General features: G+C 33.7%; 1 protein-coding gene across 8 annotated transcripts; it reads right to left on the bottom strand.

The window, feature by feature from the left end:
* Positions 1-1,156: 1,156 nt before the first annotated feature.
* LOC134685588 (uncharacterized) lies at positions 1,157-22,909 on the bottom strand. 8 transcript variants are annotated; one of them, XM_063545409.1, is made up of 8 exons: positions 22,800-22,909; positions 20,098-20,264; positions 13,340-13,429; positions 10,909-11,028; positions 9,364-9,483; positions 8,455-8,933; positions 6,960-7,102; positions 1,157-2,895 (listed from the first exon to the last, which is right to left on the bottom strand). In XM_063545409.1, the coding sequence occupies exons 2-8, from the start codon at positions 20,207-20,209 to the stop codon at positions 1,914-1,916; spliced, it is 2,046 nt and encodes a 681-aa protein (XP_063401479.1). In that variant the 5' UTR covers positions 20,210-20,264; positions 22,800-22,909; the 3' UTR covers positions 1,157-1,913. The 8 variants fall into 8 exon arrangements, with proteins under 8 accessions (XP_063401479.1, XP_063401476.1, XP_063401478.1 ...); XM_063545406.1 differs by having other exon boundaries at positions 9,343-9,483; XM_063545408.1 differs by having other exon boundaries at positions 10,888-11,028.
* Positions 22,910-22,912: the final 3 nt, after the last annotated feature.

Raw genomic sequence — 22,912 nt, forward strand, 5'->3', positions numbered from 1 at the left:
CAATATACGACCCAAAAAGATTTTTTTTTGCAGTCGTATAAAAACAATAGAACAACAGAAACAATGAACTGCTACAAATACAAACTCAATCATAAATTGGAGCAGACTATTTAATAACAACTACATGTATATAAGCTAAGAAGATGAGTTGAAGCCAAGATAAACATTGCAAATGGACAATGATACCCCACAAATATGATATAAATCAGTTGGAGCTGACTTGTTGTTTATTATACTGGAGAAACAAGCATAAACAAAAATTAGGAAACCTTAAAATTAAGAAGGTCATTTACACATTTTAAAAACATTCCTTATAATTCAAATCACAAACAAATGGCAAGAAACATGTATTGTAACATTAGATCTATTGGATGTTGGATGCGTACTGATTGATATTTCAGTCTTATATTAGATGCATGATTTTTTTATTGGTTGTTAGTGGTTTTGAACTAGCTGTCAGCTACTCCATGTTCTCTTAGATCAGTACTTTACTTCTTTTTTTTTTGTTGGGATATACAAGTTCTGGACATGTATTTCCATGATTTCACTTTTTCAACTGATTTTTATAATTTGGTCTACTGTTATACCACTGTTAGTGGAGTTAGACTCCTTTATTACCCTGCCACATTCTGTATATATGTGCCTGTCCCAAGTCAGGAGCCTGTAATACAGTTGTTGTCTTTTGTTGAAGTGTTGCATATTTGGTTTTAAGTTAATTTTTGTACATAAATTATGCTGCTTGTTTTCTCGTTTTACTTGTTTTACATTTGTCATTTCAGGGCCTTTTATGATATACTATGCACAATGGGCTTTTTCATTATTGAAGGCTGTACAGTGACCTAAAGCTGTGATTTTGGTGTGTCATTTTGTCTCTTGTGGTGAGTTGTTTCATTGGCAATCATACCACATCTTCTTTTTTATATGTATACACAGTGTTTAAATCAGTTACTTGACTAAGAAAATGAGATATAAAGGTACATAATATGAATGACAAACAGAAACCTCCTATAATTTTATATGACTAATAAATTACTCATGTTACTGTAAACAAGATGAGAAGCATTCAAATATCATACCTTCTAAAATATATTTAGCTTTACATGTACAGTTTATGCCTATAACACAATACAGAGAGGTCATTTATCATAATTAATCCTCCTGCTTAAAATCAAATTATATATCCTTTTCAAATCAATTCATCCAATGAAAGGTCTATAAGCATTTTTTTTTTTAACAATTTACATGTAGCTTAAATTATATCTAACCGTGGCGTCGTTTTAGAAAATGATGGCCTGCAGAGATGACAATACTAAATGTATTCAATGTATGCTTAACATACAGTAAATACTACTAAATAAATTAAGTTTTATTTTAATCTCAAATTCCCAAACAAATCTCCCACTATCCTTTTCCACCTTTATATCTAATACTTCATTTTCTGTCTGTACTAGTTTTGATTTCACATTATCTGTATAATTGGAACTTACAATAAATCTAAGTCTAATCAGCATGTTCATCCAATCTGAAATTTTGTAATTTCAACTCAACCGTGACAATTGCTTAGTCTTTTTGCTGATTCTTTTAAAAAACAGTTTTATTCATTACATTTCAAGTAGATGAGCTACCTTCTAGTTCATTATTTTAATCAATTAAAACGATGTAATTTGAGTTGTTTAAATAATTTAGTCTCACACCACCACTTCATTCTTGCTGATAATTTTGTTTCAATGACATTCAGACAAACTCTAAGAATCTGAAATATTGACATTGTTTACTAGTTTCTCTCCAGTGTTCTACAAAAGTTTCAATCTTTCCTTTTCTCTTTTTCTCTTCATGAACTTTTTCCCCTGTCACTTTTGGAAGTTCCATTAGAACTATTACAGTCTGAAATACTTAATATTTTCTCTTCAAGTTTATGCAGTATTGTATGAAAAATCATAATCTTCATCCTCAACCTCTTGTTTGATGGTAATTTCATTTCCATCACAACATTCAACCATTTCCTGAGAATCATGATTATTATTTACAATAACTTGCTCCTCTACATTTGTGTGAGAAAATGTGTTTAAATCTTCATCCTCAACCTCTTGTTTGATAATAATTTCATTTTCATGACATTCAACCTTTCCGTGAGAACAATCAATATTGTTTACATTAACTTGCTCCTCAATACTTGTGGGAGAAAAAAATAAGTTTGCATCTTCAATTTCTTTTCCATGACATTGAGAGATATTCTGGGAATCAACAATGTTAGAATTTTTTACTTGTCTCTCTCCAGTAATGTATTCAAAATTATTGTCCTCATCTTCAATTTCTCTTTTGATGAACATTTCACTTCCATGACGCTGAGAGATTCTCTGGGAATCATCAATGTTAGAACTTTTTACTTGTTCCACTCCAGTAAAGTTTTCAAAATTATTGTCTTCATCTTCAGTTTCTCTTTTGATGAACATTTCACTTCCATGCCAGTGAGAGATTCTCTGGGAATTGTCAAAATTAGCATTGTTTGATGGTTTCTCTCGACTTGTGTATGAAAAATCATTGTCTTCTATTTCTCTCTTGATGAACATTTTTCCTTCATAACATTCAGACGGTTCTTTAGAAATTGTCCCAGACTCGTCTCTCTTGTCGTCTAATGGAGAGTTTAATACATTTCCATCAAGTTTATTGAGACAATATAAACCCTCAACACTATCCTCTTGTTTAATTATGAATTTCTCTCCATTTAATGTAATATATTGACCTTGAAGCATTGAACTGTCATCCACTTCCATCTGCACATTAAATTCTTCATAATTTACCTGTGAATTTTGTTCTTTAGAAGGATTTATATCACTGTTCACATCTGTATGTTGCTGAGAGTTACTTCCATCTTCAACTATCTCTATTTCAGCCCTAGTAAAAACAAAAACAATAAAACATACAGATATCATTTATATATATGCACTTTATCCATAATGATATGCAAAAGAGTAAATGTTCCGGACCATATGAGTATCTGGACCATACACGTATGGTCATGACCATATGGGTATCAACATGTATACTTTTAAACTCTTCATTAGGTGTGATCCTTCCGGTTGTTACGTCACTAAAATGTTATTTTACTAATTATATAATAAAAAAAAATTATTAAAAAAAAAAACAGTTTCACACAGTTAATATTACTAACTATTTGTAAGTACAATTATAAGAAGATGTCAAAATCAAATGAACATATTGTAAGAGGAATTTTATTGTTTAAAGTAGGTGACATCACCGGCAAGGATCATTATATTTTTAAGACATTTTTGAAATAAATAAAGTAAAATATTAAAAGTTGATGTTTCTTTATTTTTTTCTATTCTTCAGGAGCCTGTAATACAGTGGTTGCTGTTTGTTTATGTGTTACATAAAATTGAGAATGGAAATGGGGAATGTTTCAAAGAGACAACAACCTGACCAAATAAAAAAACAACAGTAGAAGGTCTTTCGTTCATTTTTTTACATAAATAAGACCGTTTGTGTTTCTCGTTTGAATTGTTATATGTTGTCTTATTGGGGCCTTTTATAGCTGACTGTGCGGTATGGACTTTGTTCATTGTTGGAGGCCGTACGGTAACCTATAGTTGTTAATGTCTGTGTCATTTTGGTCTTTTGTGGATAGTTGTCTCATTGGCAATATACCACATCTTCTTTTTTATATTTATTTCTATACTTTTATTTTGATCTTAATTATAAGGCCGGTAAAAAGCATTTAAGAGGCATGAAATAGCCACTGCCATTATTTTTAAAATTTGTTTGAAATAATCAACTGACTGTGGAATCTAAATTTGATGTTTATGTAGCTTTTGAAATGTAAAATTTATACATTTTTGTGAACACATTTGTTATGGTTTATTGTATTATTTCTATTGTATATTTGAAAAAAATACCCATATGGTCCAAATACTCATATGGTCCAGCCTGTTAATAACCAAACGAGTATAATACTCATATGGTATGTGTATGGTCGGACCATATGAGTATATGCATATGGTCATGACCATACGCGTATGGTCCAAATACTCGTATGGTCCGGAACATAAACACAAATTAAATTCTGACTTATTCTGCTATCATAAACATGACAGTTCAAAAAGAATCTTTTGATCAAGTAAATGAGAACTCATCAGTCCATGCTAGATGAATTAAAATATATCACTCAGATTAAATATTTTTACCCTACATCTTCAACGAAGTTTTTAAGAGTCCAACAATGGGTCAAACTGTCAGGACTGTCAATGAGGGATATTTTATTTTGTTAACACTGAAAACAAGAGGCTCTCAAGAGCCTGAATCGCTCACCTGAATTTTTTTGGTTTAACCTCTCATCAATGATTATTTTGGCTTTTCAATTTATTTAAACGTTCTTTGAATCATCCTATTTTCTTCAAAAGCAAAAAAAAAATCATATTCTCCTATGTTCTATTTTAGCCATAGGAGCTATGTTTCTTGACATACAAGGAAATGAAATATAAAATTTATACTAGATAGTCTGAAACTCTGAAACTCATTTAGCCTAAGTTTGGCTGAAATTGATACAGCAGTTTCAAAGGAGAAGATTTTTTAAAGTAAGTCAACATGATGAACAAATTGTGAAAAAAGTCTTTAAAGGGCAATAACTCCTTAAGAGGTCAATTGACAATTTTGGTCAAATTGACTTATTTGTAGATCTTACTTTGCTTAACATTTTTGCTTTTAACAGTTTATCTGTATCTATAATAATAATAAGATAATGACCAAAAACTGCAAAATTTCCTTAAAATTACCAATTAAGTGGCAGCAACCAAACAATGGGTTGTTTGATTCATCTGAAAATTTCAGGGCTGATAGATCTTAAGCTCATGAACATTTTTACCTATGTCAGATTTGCTCTAAATGCTTTTGTTTTTGAGATATAAGCAAAAAACTGTATTTGACCCCTATGTTCTATTTTAAGTAACGGCGGCCATGTTGTTTGACGGATCAAAAATCGAAGCACACACTTTGTGCAGGGTAATCTAAGGAACAATCATGCTAAGTTTCATCCTAATCCATTCAGTAGTTTCAGAGGAGAAGATTTTTTAAAGTTAGCAAATATGATGAACAAATTGTGAAAAATTGTCATTAAAGTACAATAACCCCTCAAGGGGTCAATTGACAATTTTGGTCATATTAACTTATTTGTAGATCTTACTTTGCTGATCATTTTTGCTGTTTACAGTTTATCTTTATCTATAATAATATTCAAAGATAATGACCAAAAACTGCAAAATTTCCTTAAAATTACCAATTAAGTGGCAGCAACCCAACAATGGTTTGTTTGATTCATCTGGAAATTTCAGGGCTGATAGATCTTGAGCTGATGAACATTTTAACCCCATGTCAGATTGCTCTAAATGCTTTCGTTTTTGAGATATAAGCCAAAAACTGCATTTGACCCCTATGTTCTATTTTAAGTAACGGCGGCCATGTTTTTTGACGAATCAAAAATCGAAGCACACACTTTGTGCAGGATACTCTAAGGAACAATCATGCTAAGTTTCAACCAAATCCATTCAGTAGTTTCAGAGGAGAAGATGTTTGAAAAATTGTTAACGACGACAGACGACGACGACGACGACGTCGACGAAGACGGACGACAACTGATGAGAAAAGCTCACATGGCCTTTTAGGCCAGGTGAGCTAAAAACATTAAAAATTTGAGCTTTGTCAATTAGCCATCAAATTTGAGATGAAAAATCCCTTAGATCTGATAAAGCGGATTATCATTTAACACATTTGTGAATCTCATTTTAAATGTTTGTGCATAATGTGTTGCTTGTTTATTGATAAACATTATCTAAGAACAGCTTCGCCATGAGCACATGATACGCCAGTCGTCTTGTGTGTAAGTTTTGATTCAGCCCAACATGTGAAAAACTGCTACAAAAAACTCAATTACTCTGAAATAAAATTTGAATTATCACCAAACTATATACAGATCTTTAGATATATATATAACTAAAGTAGTGTGTAAAGTTTTAAGCAATTATTTTTAAAAAATTGAGTACTACGGTGTAACATGAGTAAACCCCCCTAATTTTAAAAAAAAAAAAAACTCAATAAATGTATCTCTAAATTAAAATTTTGAATCAAAACCAAAAGTATGCAGATCTTAATATGAATATAACTAAGAAGTATGTAAAGTTTTAAGCAATAATCATGATAATCATAAATTGTTTTTTTTTAAATACTCAATAACACAAAAATAAAATTTTGAATCATCACCAAAACGTATACAGATCTTTAGATTAATATAACTAAAAAGTGTGTAAAGTTTAAAGCAATAATCATAAATGGTTTAAGAGATACGACGTGGCATGTGAAACAACATCCCCCCCCCCCACCCCCTGTTATAGTAACAAAGTCTCGTTTATAACTCAAAAAGCTTTAATCTTATTTACCCCAAAGAGTAAATAGATGGTTTGAACATCATAAGAAACAAATATCATAAGTTTCATTAGATTTGTATTAGTCATTTTCAAGTTACAGTACAAGAAGTTTACGCCAGATAGACAGACAGACAGATTGTACGACGGACGACGGACATTTGTATACCATATACATCCCATCAAAAATGATGGGCGTAAAAAAATCACACATAGAATAGCAATTATTTTTTTTTCAATATTTTATTTCTTCTTCTTGGTTAAATAAAAAAAATAATCACATAAATTTAAAATTATAAACATGATTAATGCAATAAAAGTTATTTATTTATCACATAGAAAAGACAAGTTTGAATTCTAGTACAAATAATTGGATTATATAATTATTCGGTTTAAATTTAAGTGGAGTCCATTGTCTATGTTCAGCAGAAGAGAAGAATAGAGTATAAACTACTGACACAGAGATATGTCTTGGTTTATTTTAAAGTTGTCAACAAAACAACTAGTATTTAAGTCTTTTGTAATTACCTGGATTTAGATTTCCTCTTCCTTTTTGATTCTACTGCTTGTTTCAATTGTTGTAACTGTGATGGAACTGTTGGTGGACCCATTACAACAACTTCTCTCTCATTAGAAATTTTCAGCTTACTTTTTTCCAAAATAATTTCGGACTGAAAAACAAAATTTAACTAGAATAAAATAAAATATCCTGATTTCACTTTTGTGTAATAATTGGAACAGAAATAATACTTAAATACTTTAGCAAACATGGAGAGACATTTTCATACAAAATATTAATATTTTTTTGGTGAGTTATGACACCAGGAACTACATTTTTGTAATATCAAAACCTGAGTAAAAGGATTTTTGTTAAGATCTTTGGTAGCTGCTACCAGTGCTTTAATATGAATATGGTAGGCAATGAAAGTTTTTACAATGATAATTAATATCATGCATTTTAATTCTTATTGAAATCTAAGCATAAAAAGATATTTAGAAAAATCATATTTGATCAGGATCCCTAATTAACTTTTTATGATTCCAGAAAAGGGAGACATTTTATCGTCTAACAAAGACTAGAGATTATTCAATAAATTGTAAAGAACCATGCACATCATTACAAATGAGTATACATAATCATAAACAGATTTTTAGCATATCACTGCATAATATTACAGAAAATTGTGACGAAAATTGGTTCTCAGAAAAAAACATATGAAGTAATATATTTATAGATATAGGAAGATGTGGTGTGAGTGCCAATGAGACAACTCTCCATCCAAACAACAATTCAAAAATTAAACCATTATAGGTTAAAGTACGGCCTTCAACACGGAGCCTTGTAGGGAATTAAACACAAATGCTTTTTTTTGTTATAGATACATATAAATGATGAAATATACTCTTAGCAACAGGATAGTAAAAAAACAAGGCATACTTCATGGCAGAAATGGTTCTGAATTTCAAGGCTGATCAAAAAGAGATCTCTTTATAATAGTTCTTGACTGTAAAATATCATGGTACATTAAATTAAAAAACATACATGTTGAAGACAATACTTTGACCTATAATGGTTCACTTTTTCAAATTGTGACTTTGAGTGAGAGTTGTCTCATTGACACTCATATCACATCTTCTTATATCTATAAAACAGAACTTACAACAAACTATTGACAGAGTATTAATAATTTTTAATAGGATGATATCAGTAAATTATTAGTCAATCATTAGAAATTGCTCTTCAATCTTTGTTATAAGGAACCTTAAATAGGAAGACATCAACAAACTACTTGTAGAACAAATCACATGCATAGATGAGCTTAAATCATTTGATTACTGATCCGATTCAATACACTAATGTAAAAAAAAAAAAATATAATTTGCAGAGATCATCATTTTGATATAACTAATAATTTTAGTGAAATGCATAGTTTCGATGTTCATTTGATTTCTTGTCAAGAGAAACTTAAGAATACTCTTTTAAATAAAAACGCAGGTATATATATTTATTACTTAGTCATACCTTAATATCATTCTGCAACTGAATCTCTAACATGGACTTCTTTGTCAAAATGCGACGCTTTAAGTTCTTCATATGCATAGTTAGCTCTTTACTCTGTGTTATACACTCAGGCATTGCAAGTTGATTGCTTCTTTTCTTTTGTACTCCCAACAAAGTTTGATTATTTTTATTTTGACTGAATTTGTGATTACATATAACATGTTCATATAATCTGCCTGTGGTACAAAAATTTTTACCACAAAAACGACAGCATAATAGATAATGATTTGCATGTAATTTCTGTAAGTGATCTTCTAAATCTTCTAATTTCGGAAAAGATGAAAAATGTTTATTACAATATTTACAACTTAAGTTGAAAATGGTATTTTTTTCTTGATATTCTTGATAACAATAAAAGTTTCTACCACGCATAATAGGGATATCTTTCATGACTGAGGAATTAGGTTTATTATATGATTTCTGTTCTGTATCTTTCCATTCTGCAAAAAAAAACCACCATGTTTTGTAAAATTAAACAGGATCTTGATGGATAAAAATTGAATCATGGAGGAACTTTGACCATGGCAAACTACATGTCTACACCATACAGCATAGCATGATTGAAAGAATTTCATTCCTCCATGTCAGGAATGGTAAACAGACTTGATATGAGCATGATTAGTTTATGCATTATAAAAACTGCTTGTTTTTTCAACATTTTGTGTAATTCAGATTGATGCTGAGGTAAACCTATCAACATGAAATGCATGTCATGAATCAAATATGAGAAATTGAATCAAATCAGTGAAAAAAAGTAAGACAACTTTGAATGCATCTTTAACCAGAATATATAAAAATATATGCAATTTGAAATGTTTTCTAGAACTCAATATCATTTGCAAATATTACCATGGTTTCTGAGATAACTACCTGTCAAAGTTGGTACCCTAGTTTCATCACTTGAACTTTCCACTAAATGCTTTTCTCCTTGGCTTTTGGTATTAACCTTCAACAATGATTGTTTTTTCAATGGAATACTGGTCTTTTTACCTATAAAAGAATTAAGCTTGTGGGGAAAATATCCGGTTTTCAGTGGGTACTTGTTTTTTGCTGTTTTTGACTAAGGGAGCTACCATTTGATTTTTATGGGGGGCTAGGACGAAATTTTGTCCTGCATTTTTATTTAGTTGTAATCTCTGTCCTGCCGTTTTATTTTTCACTCGAACTGGTCCTGCTTTTTTTTTTTTTAGTTTATCCTGACTTTTTTTACATAAATTGTCATCCTGACCTTTTTTTTTGCAAGTGTCTCATCCTGCCTTTTTTTTTACTCAAAACTCCTGTCCTGCCTATTTTTTTTTCAAATTTCATCCTAGCCCCCCCCCCCCCCTAAAAATCAAATGGTAGCTCCCTAAGACGCTAAGACGTCCCAGAAAAAATAAATTAGTCTTGCCAGATGTCATAATTATTTGGACTATGTATAGGATAAGGTGTATTGTCAACAGACAACAACTGAACAACTTAACAAGGTTGAAAATTATACTGAATTTAATCTATAATTTATAAAGAGTTTGTGTCTCTAAACTGGAGGATACAGATGTTGAGTTACCAATGTTTAACATTATGATATAACTTCAGGATGCATAAATAATTTACACATATGCTGGTATATCTGTAAATCTAAAACAATACTTGAAAGTCGATTGATCAGATTATTTTTCTGAAGGGACTTGAATGACTAGGGACAGAAACGATTACTTCTCGGCAATTTTACAACTCTGGATATGGCAGAATCGGTACATACAATCTTGACCCATAAATGGAAAGTGCTCTTATTTGTGTATTTAATAGACATGATTTGATTTGATTACTTTAAATTTGACTATCAAGGTTGTAAACTTATACAAAAAATGTATGGAACCTTCAGTTTAAATCAGGATATAACTAGTAAGAAAATACTAAAATTGTTAAATAATTTGCAATACATGAAAAGTGACACTGTGTATAAAAAAATATGGGTAGCTGGTATAATTATGAATAATGAGTGATGATGAGTTAGTGCTTATATAAGCATGGGTCATATTTTAAATATTGTATATAAGTATAGGTCATTATTTCCTAAATATTCATATAACTATAGGTACTGAATTTCAGTGAATGGTTTAATGAGGCAAAAATGGCACACCCCTACCAAAAAAATGGTAAACAGACTTGATATGAGCATGATTAGTTTATGCATTATAAAAACTGCTTGTTTTTTCAACATTTTGTGTAATTCAGATTGATGCTGAGGTATACCTATCAACATGAAATGCATGTCATGAATCAAATATGAGAAATTGAATCAAATCAGTGAAAAAAGTAAGACAGCTTTGAATGCATCTTTTCACCAGAATATATAAAAATATATGCAATTTGAAATGTTTTCTAGAACTCAATATCATTTGCAAATGTTACCATGGTTTCTGAGATAACTACCTGTTAAAGTTGGTACCCTAGTTGCATCACTTGAACTTTCCACTAAATGCTTTTCTCCTTGTCTTTTGGTATTAACCTTCAGCAATGATTGTTTTTTCAATGGAATACTGGTCTTTTTACCTATAAAAGAATTAAGCTTGTGGGGAAAATATCCGGGTTTCAGTGGGTACTTGTTTTTTGCTGTTTTTGTCTAAGGGAGCTACCATTTGATTTTAATAGGGGGGCTAGGATGAAAAATTTTGTCCTGCCTTTTTATTTTTCACTCGAACCGGTCCTGCTTTTTTTTTTTTTTTAGTTTATCCTGACTTTTTTTACATAAATTGTCATCCTGACCTTTTTTTTTGGCAAGTGTCTCATCCTGCCTTTTTTTTAGCTCAAAACTCCTGTCCTGCCTATTTTTTTCAAATTTCATCCTAGCCCCCCCCCCCCCCCCCCCCCCCCCCCCCCCCCCCCCCCCCCATCCCATAAAAATCAAATGGTAGCTCCCTAAGACGTCCCAGAAAAAATAAATTAGTCTTGCCAGATGTCATAATTATTTGGACTATGTATAGGATAAGGTGTATTGTCAACAGACAACAACTGAACAACTAAACAAGGTTGAAAATTATACTGAATTTAATCTATAATTTATAAAGAGTTTGTGTCTCTCAACTGGAGGATACAGATGTTGAGTTACCAATGTTTAACATTTTGAAATAACTTCAGGATGCATAAATAATTTACACATATATACTTGTAAATCTAAAACAATACTTGAAAGTCGATTGATCAGATTATTTTTCTGAAGGGACTTGAATGACTAGGGACAGAAACGATTACTTCTCGGCAATTTTACAACTCTGGTTATGGCAAACTCAGTACATACAATCTCGACCCATAAATGGAAAGTGCTCTTATTCGTGTATTGAATAGACAGGATTTGATTTGATTACTTTAAATTTGACTATCAAGGATGTAAACTTATAGAAAAAATGTATGGAACCTTCAGCTAATATCAGGATATTACTAGTAAGAAAATACTAAAATTGTTAAATAATTTGCAATACATGAAAAGTGACACTGTGTATAAAAAAATATGGGTAGCTGGTATAATTATGAATAATGAGTGATGATGAGTTAGTGCTTATATAAGCATGGGTCATATTTTAAATATTGTATATAAGTATAGGTCATTATATCCTAAATATTTATATAACTATAGGTACTGAATTTCAGTGAATGGTTTAATGAGGCAAAAATGGCACACCCCTACCAAACAAGAGGCTCTCAAGAGCCTGAATCGCTCACCTGAATTTTTTTGGTTAAATCTCTCATCAATGATTATTTTGGCTTTTCAATTTATTTAAATGTTCTTTGAATCGTCCTATTTTCTTCAAAAGCAAAAAAAAAAATCATTTTCTCCTATGTTCTATTTTAGCCATAGGAGCTATGTTCCTTGACATACAAGGAAATAAAATATAAAATTCATACTAGATACTCGAACTCATTTAGCCTAAGTTTGGCTGAAATTGATACAGCAGTTTCAAAGGAGAAGATTTTTTAAAGTAAGTCAACATGATGAACAAATTGTGAAAAAAGTATTAAAAGGGTAATAACTCCTTATGGGGTCAATTGACAATTTTGGTCAAATTGACTTATTTGTAGATCTTACTTTGCTTAACATTTTTGCCATTAACAGTTTATCTTTATCTATAATAATATTCAAGATAATAATCAAAAACTGCAAAATTTCTTTAAAATCATCAATTAAGTGGCAGCAACCAAACAATGGGTTGTTTAATTCATCTAAAAAAGATAGATAGATCTTGACCTAATCATGCTAATGAAAATTTTTACCCCATGTCAGATTTGCTCTAAATGCTTTCGTTTTTGAGATATAAGCCAAAAACTGCATTTGACCCCTATGTTCTATTTTTAGCAATGGCGACCATGTTTGTTGATAGATCAAAACTTCGGATACAATTTATAAACTAGATACCCTAAGGAACATTCAGTTAAAGTTTGGAAGTAATTGGCCTAGAATTTTCAGAGAAGATTCTTGAAATAGTTTACGACGACAGACGACACTGGACGACGACAGACAACAGACGACGACGGACGCCAAGTGATGGCATAAGCTCACTTGGCCCTTCGGGCCAGGTGAGCTTAAAAATGGTAAACAGACTTGATATGAGCATGATTAGTTTATGCATTATAAACTGCTTGTTTTTTTCGACATTTTGTGTAATTCAGATTGATGTTGAGGTATACCTATCAACATGAAATGCATGTCATGAATAAAATTTGAGAAATTGAATCAAATCAGTGAAAAAAAGTAAGACAGCTTTGAATGCATCTTTTAACCAGAATATATAAAAATATATGCAATTTGAAATGTTTTCTAGAACTCAATATCATTTGCAAATGTTACCATGGTTTCTGAGATAACTACCTGTTAAAGTTGGTACCCTAGTTTCATCACTTGAACTTTCCACTAAATGCTTTTCTCCTTGGCTTTTGGTATTTACCCTCAGCAATGATTCTTGAAAAAAGGAGAAATCATTATTTAATGATATGATTCTTAATGTAATAAATGTCATCTATACATGTATGTATACACATTCCCAATTTCTATTCTCAATTTTATGTATATATACATGTATAATCATGTAAATTGTATATACCGGTATACATGTATAACTTATTTACTAAAATCATATTAATATTACAGCAAGGTAAAATTAGGTATTAAGAGTAATAATTGGATATTGATTAATATCAACTCAAGTTATCTAATTAAATAAAATAATAAACACGCCATATGCATGTTTATCATTAACATTTATGATACTGAAATAACAACTGTTGATTTGAAGCAATATCCTATTTTCTAAAGTTGTTTAAACCTATTTTTTATGATATATGATAGCTGAGTTGAAAAGAACATTTTCTTAGTGTTTATTACAACATTCCATGACTCATTGATCATGTTGATCTTTTGCACATACCAGAATGAAGTCAAATGTCCTGTTTAGGCCTCAAACATTACATCAGTTATTTTAAAACATTTTGCAAGTTTCAGAATATAGTACAAATGAAACACTTGACAAAAAGAATATTTTCTGGTGAAAAATGTGTTTGTTATAATAAGTATATTATTATTGATGAAATTACATATAAGCATGATAAGTATCTCAGTTGTGTTGGTGAAATAACATCTGAAAGTCACTAATGACCTAATGAATAGATGATAGACCAACTTTTTCACATTGGTCAAGTAGTATCTTGCTTTTTAACTATCATAAAGGATGATAATATTACTTCTCTGAAGGTTGTGGCTTGTTATCTATTTCTAGCAGAAAGAGACATTTGTTGTATATCACACTCATGACACTGCACAGATAGTGTTTATTGAAGAAAAGGTTCATTTGATTGGCTTATCTTATTTAGATTGTTTAGGAAAAATATATATACATAGAACAGGCAAATAATTTAATAACCATGATAACCATTAACTAATCATTTACTAATATACTGTGTATTCATTTCAGGTATCAGTCATCCTTATTATTAAAGCTATAAACCTAGGAAGATGTTGACTCTCATTTATGACTGATACTCAGCTAACAGCTTAACCACAGTGAATTTACAATGCCAGTTCTACAGTGCCCTATTGACGGCTGTAATTGGAAATCTCAGGACCTGGATGAAGCATTTGCTGCTGCTCTAACCACTGCTCTACAGATTCATGACAGAACCGTCCACCCACCTCTGGCTCAACCGTCAACGCACAAGTTAAAATTAGACCCACCGTCTATAGCCACAGGATGTGATCCAGATCAATGGTCTGCATTCACCAGACAGTGGAAGATGTATAAAACAGGGATGGCGATCACAGACAATGTCTTGCCTACAGCCCTTTTCTACTGCTGTGACACTAATCTGCGTACAGATATTATGCGTGACCTTCAAGGTGATGTTGCTAGTATGCTAGAGACAGATCTTTTAAAGGCAATCAAAAGGCTGGCTGTCAAAGAAGAAAGCACACTAGTCCAACGCATAAAATTGAACAGGATGACTCAATCACCTGGTTCAAATATCAGAACTTTTTTGGCCAGTCTCAGAGGCCAAGCATCACTGTGCCAGTATAAAGCAACGTGTAAAGAATTAGGTTGCAACCATATATTTGACTATAGTGATGAGATTATAAAAGACAATTTAGTAAGAGGTATTGCAGACCCAGAAATTATGTCTGACCTGCTAGGTGACTCCAAGACAGATAGAACATTAGAAGAGACTGTGTCATTTATTGCTCAGAAAGAGCAGGGTAAAGTCACAAGGAGTGCAGTAGGAGATTCAGCTAGTGCTATGAGTGCCACATGTAATACTCAGAAGCGACCGCAAGCAGCTGGAGCCAAATGTTGGGCTTGTGGTGGTCCTGCTCATGGACAGAGGAATGATCGCAAGGCCAGGTCTAGATTCTGTGAAGCTTGGACATTCACATGTTCTAAATGTACAGTCAAAGGTCATTACACCAAATCTTGCAGCAAGTGCACTACCTGTGGCGTATGGGGCCACCGTGATGCATCTTCTAGAATCTGCACTCAAGGTAAGGGCCACAGGAACGTGTCCAACCAAGGGAAATCAACTAAAGATCAAGAACAAGAACAAGTTGGTTATATCTATGAGCAGCTGTGCACTACATCTGAACAGACGAACCAAGTATCACGTCTTGAACATCACATATTTGATGGACACTGGGTGGCTAGACCCTCAAAACCCCACCCAATGCTCCTGGTGAACATGACACCCCTACCTGAGGACCATTCATCGTTTGGACATCCCATTCAAGACACTTCTCAGCTTAAGACAATCACTATGTCCATGGTGGCTGATACAGGATGCCAGAGTTCAATCATACCTTTACAATCTGCAAACAGTCTTGGCATAACAGAAAAGGATCTCCTTCCAGTAAAACTTGTGATGCGTGGAGCTATAAAGGAAGACCTCGGTGTAATTGGAGCAGTCGCAGTAAGTGTTACTACAAAAGACACTACTAGCAGTGCCATGTCAACACGTTTATTGTGTTATGTCTCTGATACCATGGAAAGAGCTTTCATTTGCAGAGAAGCACTCATATCTCTGGGAATTATTCACACCAACTTTCCTAATGTATCAACAGTCACATCTCCAAACATTGCTGCATCTATGGAAAGCTCTGAAGATGTAACCTGCTCTTGTCCTAGACGTCGACCTTCACCACCACCTATTCCCACATCTTTACCACCCGGTCTGAAGGCCACAGAGGAACATGTAGAGTCACTAAAAGAGTGGCTTCTTGATTACTATGGTGCTACAACATTTAATGTATGTGAACATCAACCTCTACCACTTATGAATTGTGAGCCTCTTCAACTCCATGTTGATCCTAATGCCACACCCGTAGCTGTCCACAAACCAGCACTTGTTCCTATCCATTGGCAGGATAAAGTTTATGCTGATCTTGAGAGGGATGTTCGCATTGGTGTACTGGAACAAGTAAGTCAAAACACACCTACAACTTGGTGCTCAAGAATGGTTGTAACCAGCAAGTCGGATGGCACTCCAAGGCGGACAGTAGACCTACAACCACAAAATCGACATTCTGTTCGGCAAACACATCATGTCCCAAGTCCTTTTCATCTAGCTGACCGTGTCCCTCAAGGTATGAAAAAAACAGTGACAGACGCTTGGAATGGGTACCACTCAGTGCCTATTCGTGAAGAAGATCGCCATTTCACAACATTCATCACACCATGGGGGCGCTACAGGTACAAGGTTGCTCCACAGGGATTTATGGCCAGCGGTGACGCTTACAATCAACGATTTGATGCTATAATATCAAACTTCAACGACAAGGTAAAATGTGTGGATGACACATGTATGTGGGCGAACTCCATTGAAGCAGCATTTTTTCAGGCATGTGAATGGTTCGACCTGTGTGCTCGTAACGGCATTACATTAAACCCAAAGAAGTTTCAATTTGCTCAAGACACTGTCAATTTTGCAGGACTTACCATCACCCCAACAAACATACGACCAAGTACTAAGTTCCTAGATGCAATTAGCAACTTCCCAACACCAACTGACATTACTGGTGCAAGAGCTTGGTTTGGGCTCATAAACCAAGGAGCATATGCATTTGCAATGGCAAGACAAATGAAACCTTTTCGTGCTCTATTGAAACCATCCACCACATTCTGCTGGACAAATGAATTAGACGAAGTATTTCACAAGTCAAAAGAGATCATTATCCAGGAGATGAAGGAAGGTGTTCGTCTTTTTGACCCTGCTCGTATGACATGCCTAGCTACCGACTGGTCTGTTGACGGAATTGGATTCTTTTTGATGCAGAAGTACTGTCAGTGCTCAAGTAAAACCCCTACCTGCTGTAATGACGGTTGGAAACTATGTCTAGTTGGCAGCAGATTCACACATCCAGCAGAAAGTAGATATGCTCCTATTGAAGGTGAGGCCTTGGCTGTTGTGTATGCACTTCACCAAACACGCTACTATGTTCTTGGCTGCAAAGACCTTCTTGTTGCAACTGACCACAAGCCACTACTACAGATTCTGAACGATCGATCACTCACAGACATCGACAACAGGCGACTTCTCAACCTCAAAGAGAAAACTTTAGGGTACAGATTTACAATTCTTCATGTACCAGGCAGAAAGAACCTTGGGCCAGATGCAGCGTCACGGTATCCTGTTGGACCACCAGATCGTCTGAACTTACCTGGTGAAGCACCTGAACTTGATTCCCTAGTTAACATGACTGCTCATTATCATTCAGATACACTTACCAGTCTATGTCTACATACAGAGGATAATGATACAGCTAATGACGCCTCCACAGTCGCTGCGGCCACTTGTGCCTTGAATGCTGTTATCACAGTTGTTACTTGGAACATGGTTCGTGAGGCCACTGCATCAGACCCTACATTTGTAAATCTAATCAGGCAGCTGGAAGCAGGGTTCCCAGAAGACCACAAGGAGCTACCAACAGACTTGCGTCCTTACCATCGCTTTGCATCCAGTTTATGCACCGTGGATGGTGTAGTTCTTATGGGCCAACGAATTGTTATACCTCCAGCTCTTCGCAAACCAGTACTCAATGCTTTACATGCAGCCCACCAAGGAGTCAGCGCTATGCGTGCGAGGGCCATGGACTCTGTATATTGGCCTGAGATCACAGTAGATATTGCCCAGGTGAGAGACCAATGTGTTCACTGCCATCAGATGGCTAAGTCAAACCCTATGCAGCCACCATCTGATATTACACCTCCAGATTATCCATTCCAGATGATTTGCAGTGACTACTTCACATATAACAGTAATGACTATGTAGTTATTGTTGACAGGTATTCAAACTGGCCAATGGTATACAAGTCTGAATCAGGTGCCGAAGGACTTGTCAAGAGACTTCGTGAGACGTTCGTGACATTTGGAATCCCAGAAGAATTGACGTCTGATGGAGGTCCACAGTTCACAGCAGGGAAGACTCAAGAGTTTTTAAAGGCCTGGGGAGTTCGTCATAGACTTTCATCAGTTGCAAACCCACACGCTAACTGCAGGGCTGAGATAGCGGTAAAAACAGTAAAACGCATGCTGGTGGACAACATTACTGCTGTTGGATCTCTGGATGTTGACAAATTCCAGAGAGCCTTACTAATGTACAGAAATTCTATTGACCCAGAGACAAAAGCATCACCAGCATTGATTCTGTTTGGACGACCCATTCGTGATGCCATTCCCATACTGATGGGTAGATATTCTCCACATGAAACATGGACTGAGTTAATGTCTCACCGAGAGATGGCTCTTGCCAAACGTCATTCAAGGGAACATGAACGGTGGAATGAACACACTCATCACCTGCCAACACTACAGGTTGGAGATCATGTATACATACAGAACTTGGTAGGCAACCATCCTAGAAGATGGGAACGTACAGGAACAGTTGTTGAAGTACGCCAATACCACCAGTATGTTATACGTGTAGATGGCACAGGCCGAGTAACTATCCGCAACCGCCAACACCTTCGAAAGTTCACTCCTTTTCAAACCAACCAAACACATGGTACTTTGATGGCACCTACTGCAGTTCAACATCCAGAAGTGATCTTGAGCTCTCCATCTACACCCAAGACAACACAGCCACAAGTACCCAATATTCCAGTGTCTTTATCACCAACAAGAATCTTAAGTCAACCAGCTGCATTGAATGAGACACCAATTATAGTCCCCACTCAAAAACAGGGTACACAGACTCAGACAATTCAACAGCCTTCACAAATAGATTTGGACCAGTCATTCCACCAGACCCCTGAACCAGATGTACCTTCAATGTCTAGAGTACCACGTGCTCTATCCCGTCTTCAGCCACATAATAAAGCTGGAGAAAAGGAACTATTGACACCACGAAGACCGAGCCGCCGCAACACAACAGAACATAACATTAATGAATCAGGAACTGATTAATGAGATATGCAAAGACATTTATAAGTGAATCTAGAGACTTTGCGTTTAAAATTGTGAAAGGACACCATACATTTAAAATTGTGAAAGGACACTATATGTTTCATATTGTGAAAGGACACCATACGTTTAAAATTGTGAAAGGACACCATACATTTAAAATTGTGAAAGGACACCATATGTTTAAAATTGTGAAAGGACACCATACGTTTAATCTTGTTAGCTTCCGGATGACTTTAACAGAACATTCCTGAAGATCTATTTTCTAATAGACTTGACTTGGTTTAAGTTTTTTTTTCGTATACAAAAAACTTGTCCCCCGGGGAGGAGATAACTAATCATTTACTAATATACTGTGTATTCATTTCAGGTATCAGTCATCCTTATTATTAAAGCTATAAACCTAGGAAGATGTTGACTCTCATTTAACCATGATTACTCATTTGTTACTCTTAGTCTATAAACCATGTATCATGCATTATGTTCATATCTTTTTTCTTGCATTTTTAATGTTTTTTTATTCAAGCGACACTGATGAGTCTTAAGTAGAGGAAACGCCTAACGTGCATCTGGTGTAAATATTAAATTTGAATCCTGGTATCTAATACTATCTATGATGAGTTTATTTGGCCAGCTACAATGTAAATAATAAAAAAATAAAGAGTTAATAAACATGATGAATGTATATACCTGTGAAGGTAGTTCCGGAAGGTATAACAGGTTTTAGAACTGTACTCCGTGGTTGAAGTTTCCTTAAACCATGTAAACAGGGTGTTATTTTAAGATCTGGTATTTGATCCATGTTGTGTAGATTCAGAGAATCACTGCATGTACTAGCTGCTATCCTTCCTGTTCACCTACAAACGTATTTCAATACAGTATTTTTTTATATTGAATTACACGTAAATGAAATTCGCTTATATGAAGTAAATATAATTTAAATATCAACCTCATGATACAGTTTAAGGTGGTACCTAGCACTACAGGGAGATAACTGAGTAAAGTCAGCTAAACGTTTTACTTACGTTGTGTTGTAAAAGGAATATTAAGTTAATCAATGATCAAAAATAGTATTTGTCAAATTGCTATATAAGCAGTGTAATTGTCCTGACAAAACGTTTATTATTTAGGGAATCACTGAGGCATGACTGGAGCAGAGCCCTCATACGCAACTGCTGGGTCCACCACTGGACTTTTGTTGCTTATTAACCACAGGTAGGCTGTTTGTGTAATGAAGGAAAGGTTGAAATAAATAGTAGACATGTCCATAAGATTCCATTGGCTATGGATTTTTTTGGAAAAAAAAGTTTCAAGTTACTGGAGAAAATAATAATTTGTTTTTTACCCTCACTATCACCTATTTCAGTGATTTTTTTATATTTAGTTATATGTGATTTTGGTGGGGTTTTTTTTATCTTCAAATGCTAATTTCATTGATTTTCCATATTTTCACAAATTTTCTATAATTTGTTACATAAATCAATTATCCCTATATCTTTGGATATCAATTTCATCAGTACGCTTGGGCAGTGAATTAATGTGCTAAAGCTTTTCAAAGTTACCCTTGGGAATTGTTCTTTAATCAAATATTCATTAACTACTCTTACTTTCAGACAAAGGTCAACAGTATTAGGTGACTGATTGGGTTTTTTGAATTAGAATGATTTATTTGAAGGTTACAATGTATGTCATGTATGTCCTGATCTACAAATTATTCCAGCTTTTGCATATTCAAATAAACTGTAAAAACTGACAGGCTTATCAATTTTTGCATGTACATAGTTGTTTTTTTCAATGGAATACTGGTCTTTTTACCTATACCATGTATAAATAATTAAGCTTGTGGGGAAAATATCCAAAAAAGTTTTAAACACTTATTGAAGTGATTAAATTTTTACTTCTCAAATTACTTGTTTCAGTGATTTTGAAAAGTCTGTGCGAAAATTTTAAATATTTCACGGCCAAAATCAATAAAAAAAGTGATCTTAAAATAACTTGTTTAAGTATCATCCCTGACTACTGAGAACAAAAAAAATTGTTTCACCCTAAGCTGTCACTATATGCATGACAATGCATGATATATAATGCTAAATATGAAAGAAAAAATTGTTAGACTTGTTGACAAAAATATACCTGCGTGTATTGCATTCAGACGACTAACTGTATGTAAACTGTTCATTGTCGTAAAGTATATTGACGGGACATTTGATCAAGCATGTAATACATAAGAAGTTTATAAGACTTTTATGTAATACATTTGTTTATAATTCTGTCCTTCCCTAGTTTGATTAACAGCATAACAAACGGAATAATTGCCAGAGTTCTTGTGAGTTGACATGAACAGGTACTCTGGCGACTTCCTGTCGGACTTTAAAACACTTATTACACAATTATGTAATGCAGGTTCATGCATCGCGTCACTACTGCCCATATAAACTACTGTTACGGTATGTATCAGTTTATGGGTCCGGTTATACAGGTCTGATTCATTTTCATAATTATTATAGATGTAATGGATCTTGTATATTTCTGTCAAAATTAACTTCCTTCTGCATAGTTTCAGAAACATATAATTTATTATATGTCTCTGATAGTTTTAACCAAAAAAAAGGAAAAAATAATTCTACTTTTAAGAAAATCAGCTTTCTCCCTATAATTTATAAAAAATATTTCCATGTCTTTTTTAAGTCATTTGTAAACATTCATACTGTATGTATGATTTTTTTTTAAAGTAATTGCACAACTGTAAATTGAAGATTCAGAATCATTGCAAGTCTAACTTGCATGTTAGACTTTACAAGAGTAAGAGCAAAATCTGAGTTTCTCATCATTAATATTATACTGTGTTACAGTTCTCCAAAAATTATCTTCCTTCTCCTTAATAAAAAAAAGAAAAGGTAATTATAAGAAAATTCATAATTTTTACCCAATCTGGGTCCGGCATCTGGTCCAGGTTTCATACTAGTCCAAATAATTATGACGTCTGGGACGGTTGTAGGAAGGGGTCCCAGAAAAAAATTAAAATAGCCTTGCCAGACGTCATAATTATTTGGACTAGTTTCATACCAAACTCTGGGTCCAGAGTCAGGTCTGGTCAGGGTTTCAGTGCGTAGCTGTTTTTTGCTGTTTTTGTCCGAAAAAAACATAGTGTCTGTCAAGGCTATATATAAAATTATCATTGCCAGATGTCATAATTATTTGGACTATGTCTATGTATATGATAAGGTGTTTTCAGTATTGTCAACAAACAACAAGGTTGAAAATTATACTGAATTTAACCTGTATTTTTGTGTCTCTCAACTGGAGGATACAGATGTTGAGTTACCAATGTTTGATTATGAAATAACTTCAGGATGCATAAATAATTTACACATAATATGTGACAAATATACCTGTAAATCTAAAACAATAATTGAAAGTTGATTGATCAAATTATTTTTCTGCAGGGACTTGAATGACCAGGGACAGGAACGATTACTTCTCGGCAATTTTACAACTCTGGATA

The sequence above is a fragment of the Mytilus trossulus genome, chromosome 9 (assembly GCF_036588685.1).
Source record: "Mytilus trossulus isolate FHL-02 chromosome 9, PNRI_Mtr1.1.1.hap1, whole genome shotgun sequence".
NCBI classification, from domain to species: Eukaryota; Metazoa; Mollusca; class Bivalvia; order Mytilida; family Mytilidae; genus Mytilus; species Mytilus trossulus.

What these genes read in the sequence shown, in the direction of transcription:
- LOC134685588 (XM_063545405.1), bottom strand. Translation starts at nt 20,209, where the DNA reads ATGGATCAAATACCAGATCTTAAAATAACACCCTGTTTACATGGTTTA. An exon ending in TAGTTATCTCAGAAACCATG is followed by an intron (nt 9,484 to 10,887) that starts GTAACATTTGCA and finishes ATTCTTTTATAG; the next exon opens with GTAAAAAGACCAGTATTCCA. An exon ending in AAGAGGAAATCTAAATCCAG is followed by an intron (nt 2,896 to 6,959) that starts GTAATTACAAAA and finishes TGTTTTTACTAG; the next exon opens with GGCTGAAATAGAGATAGTTG.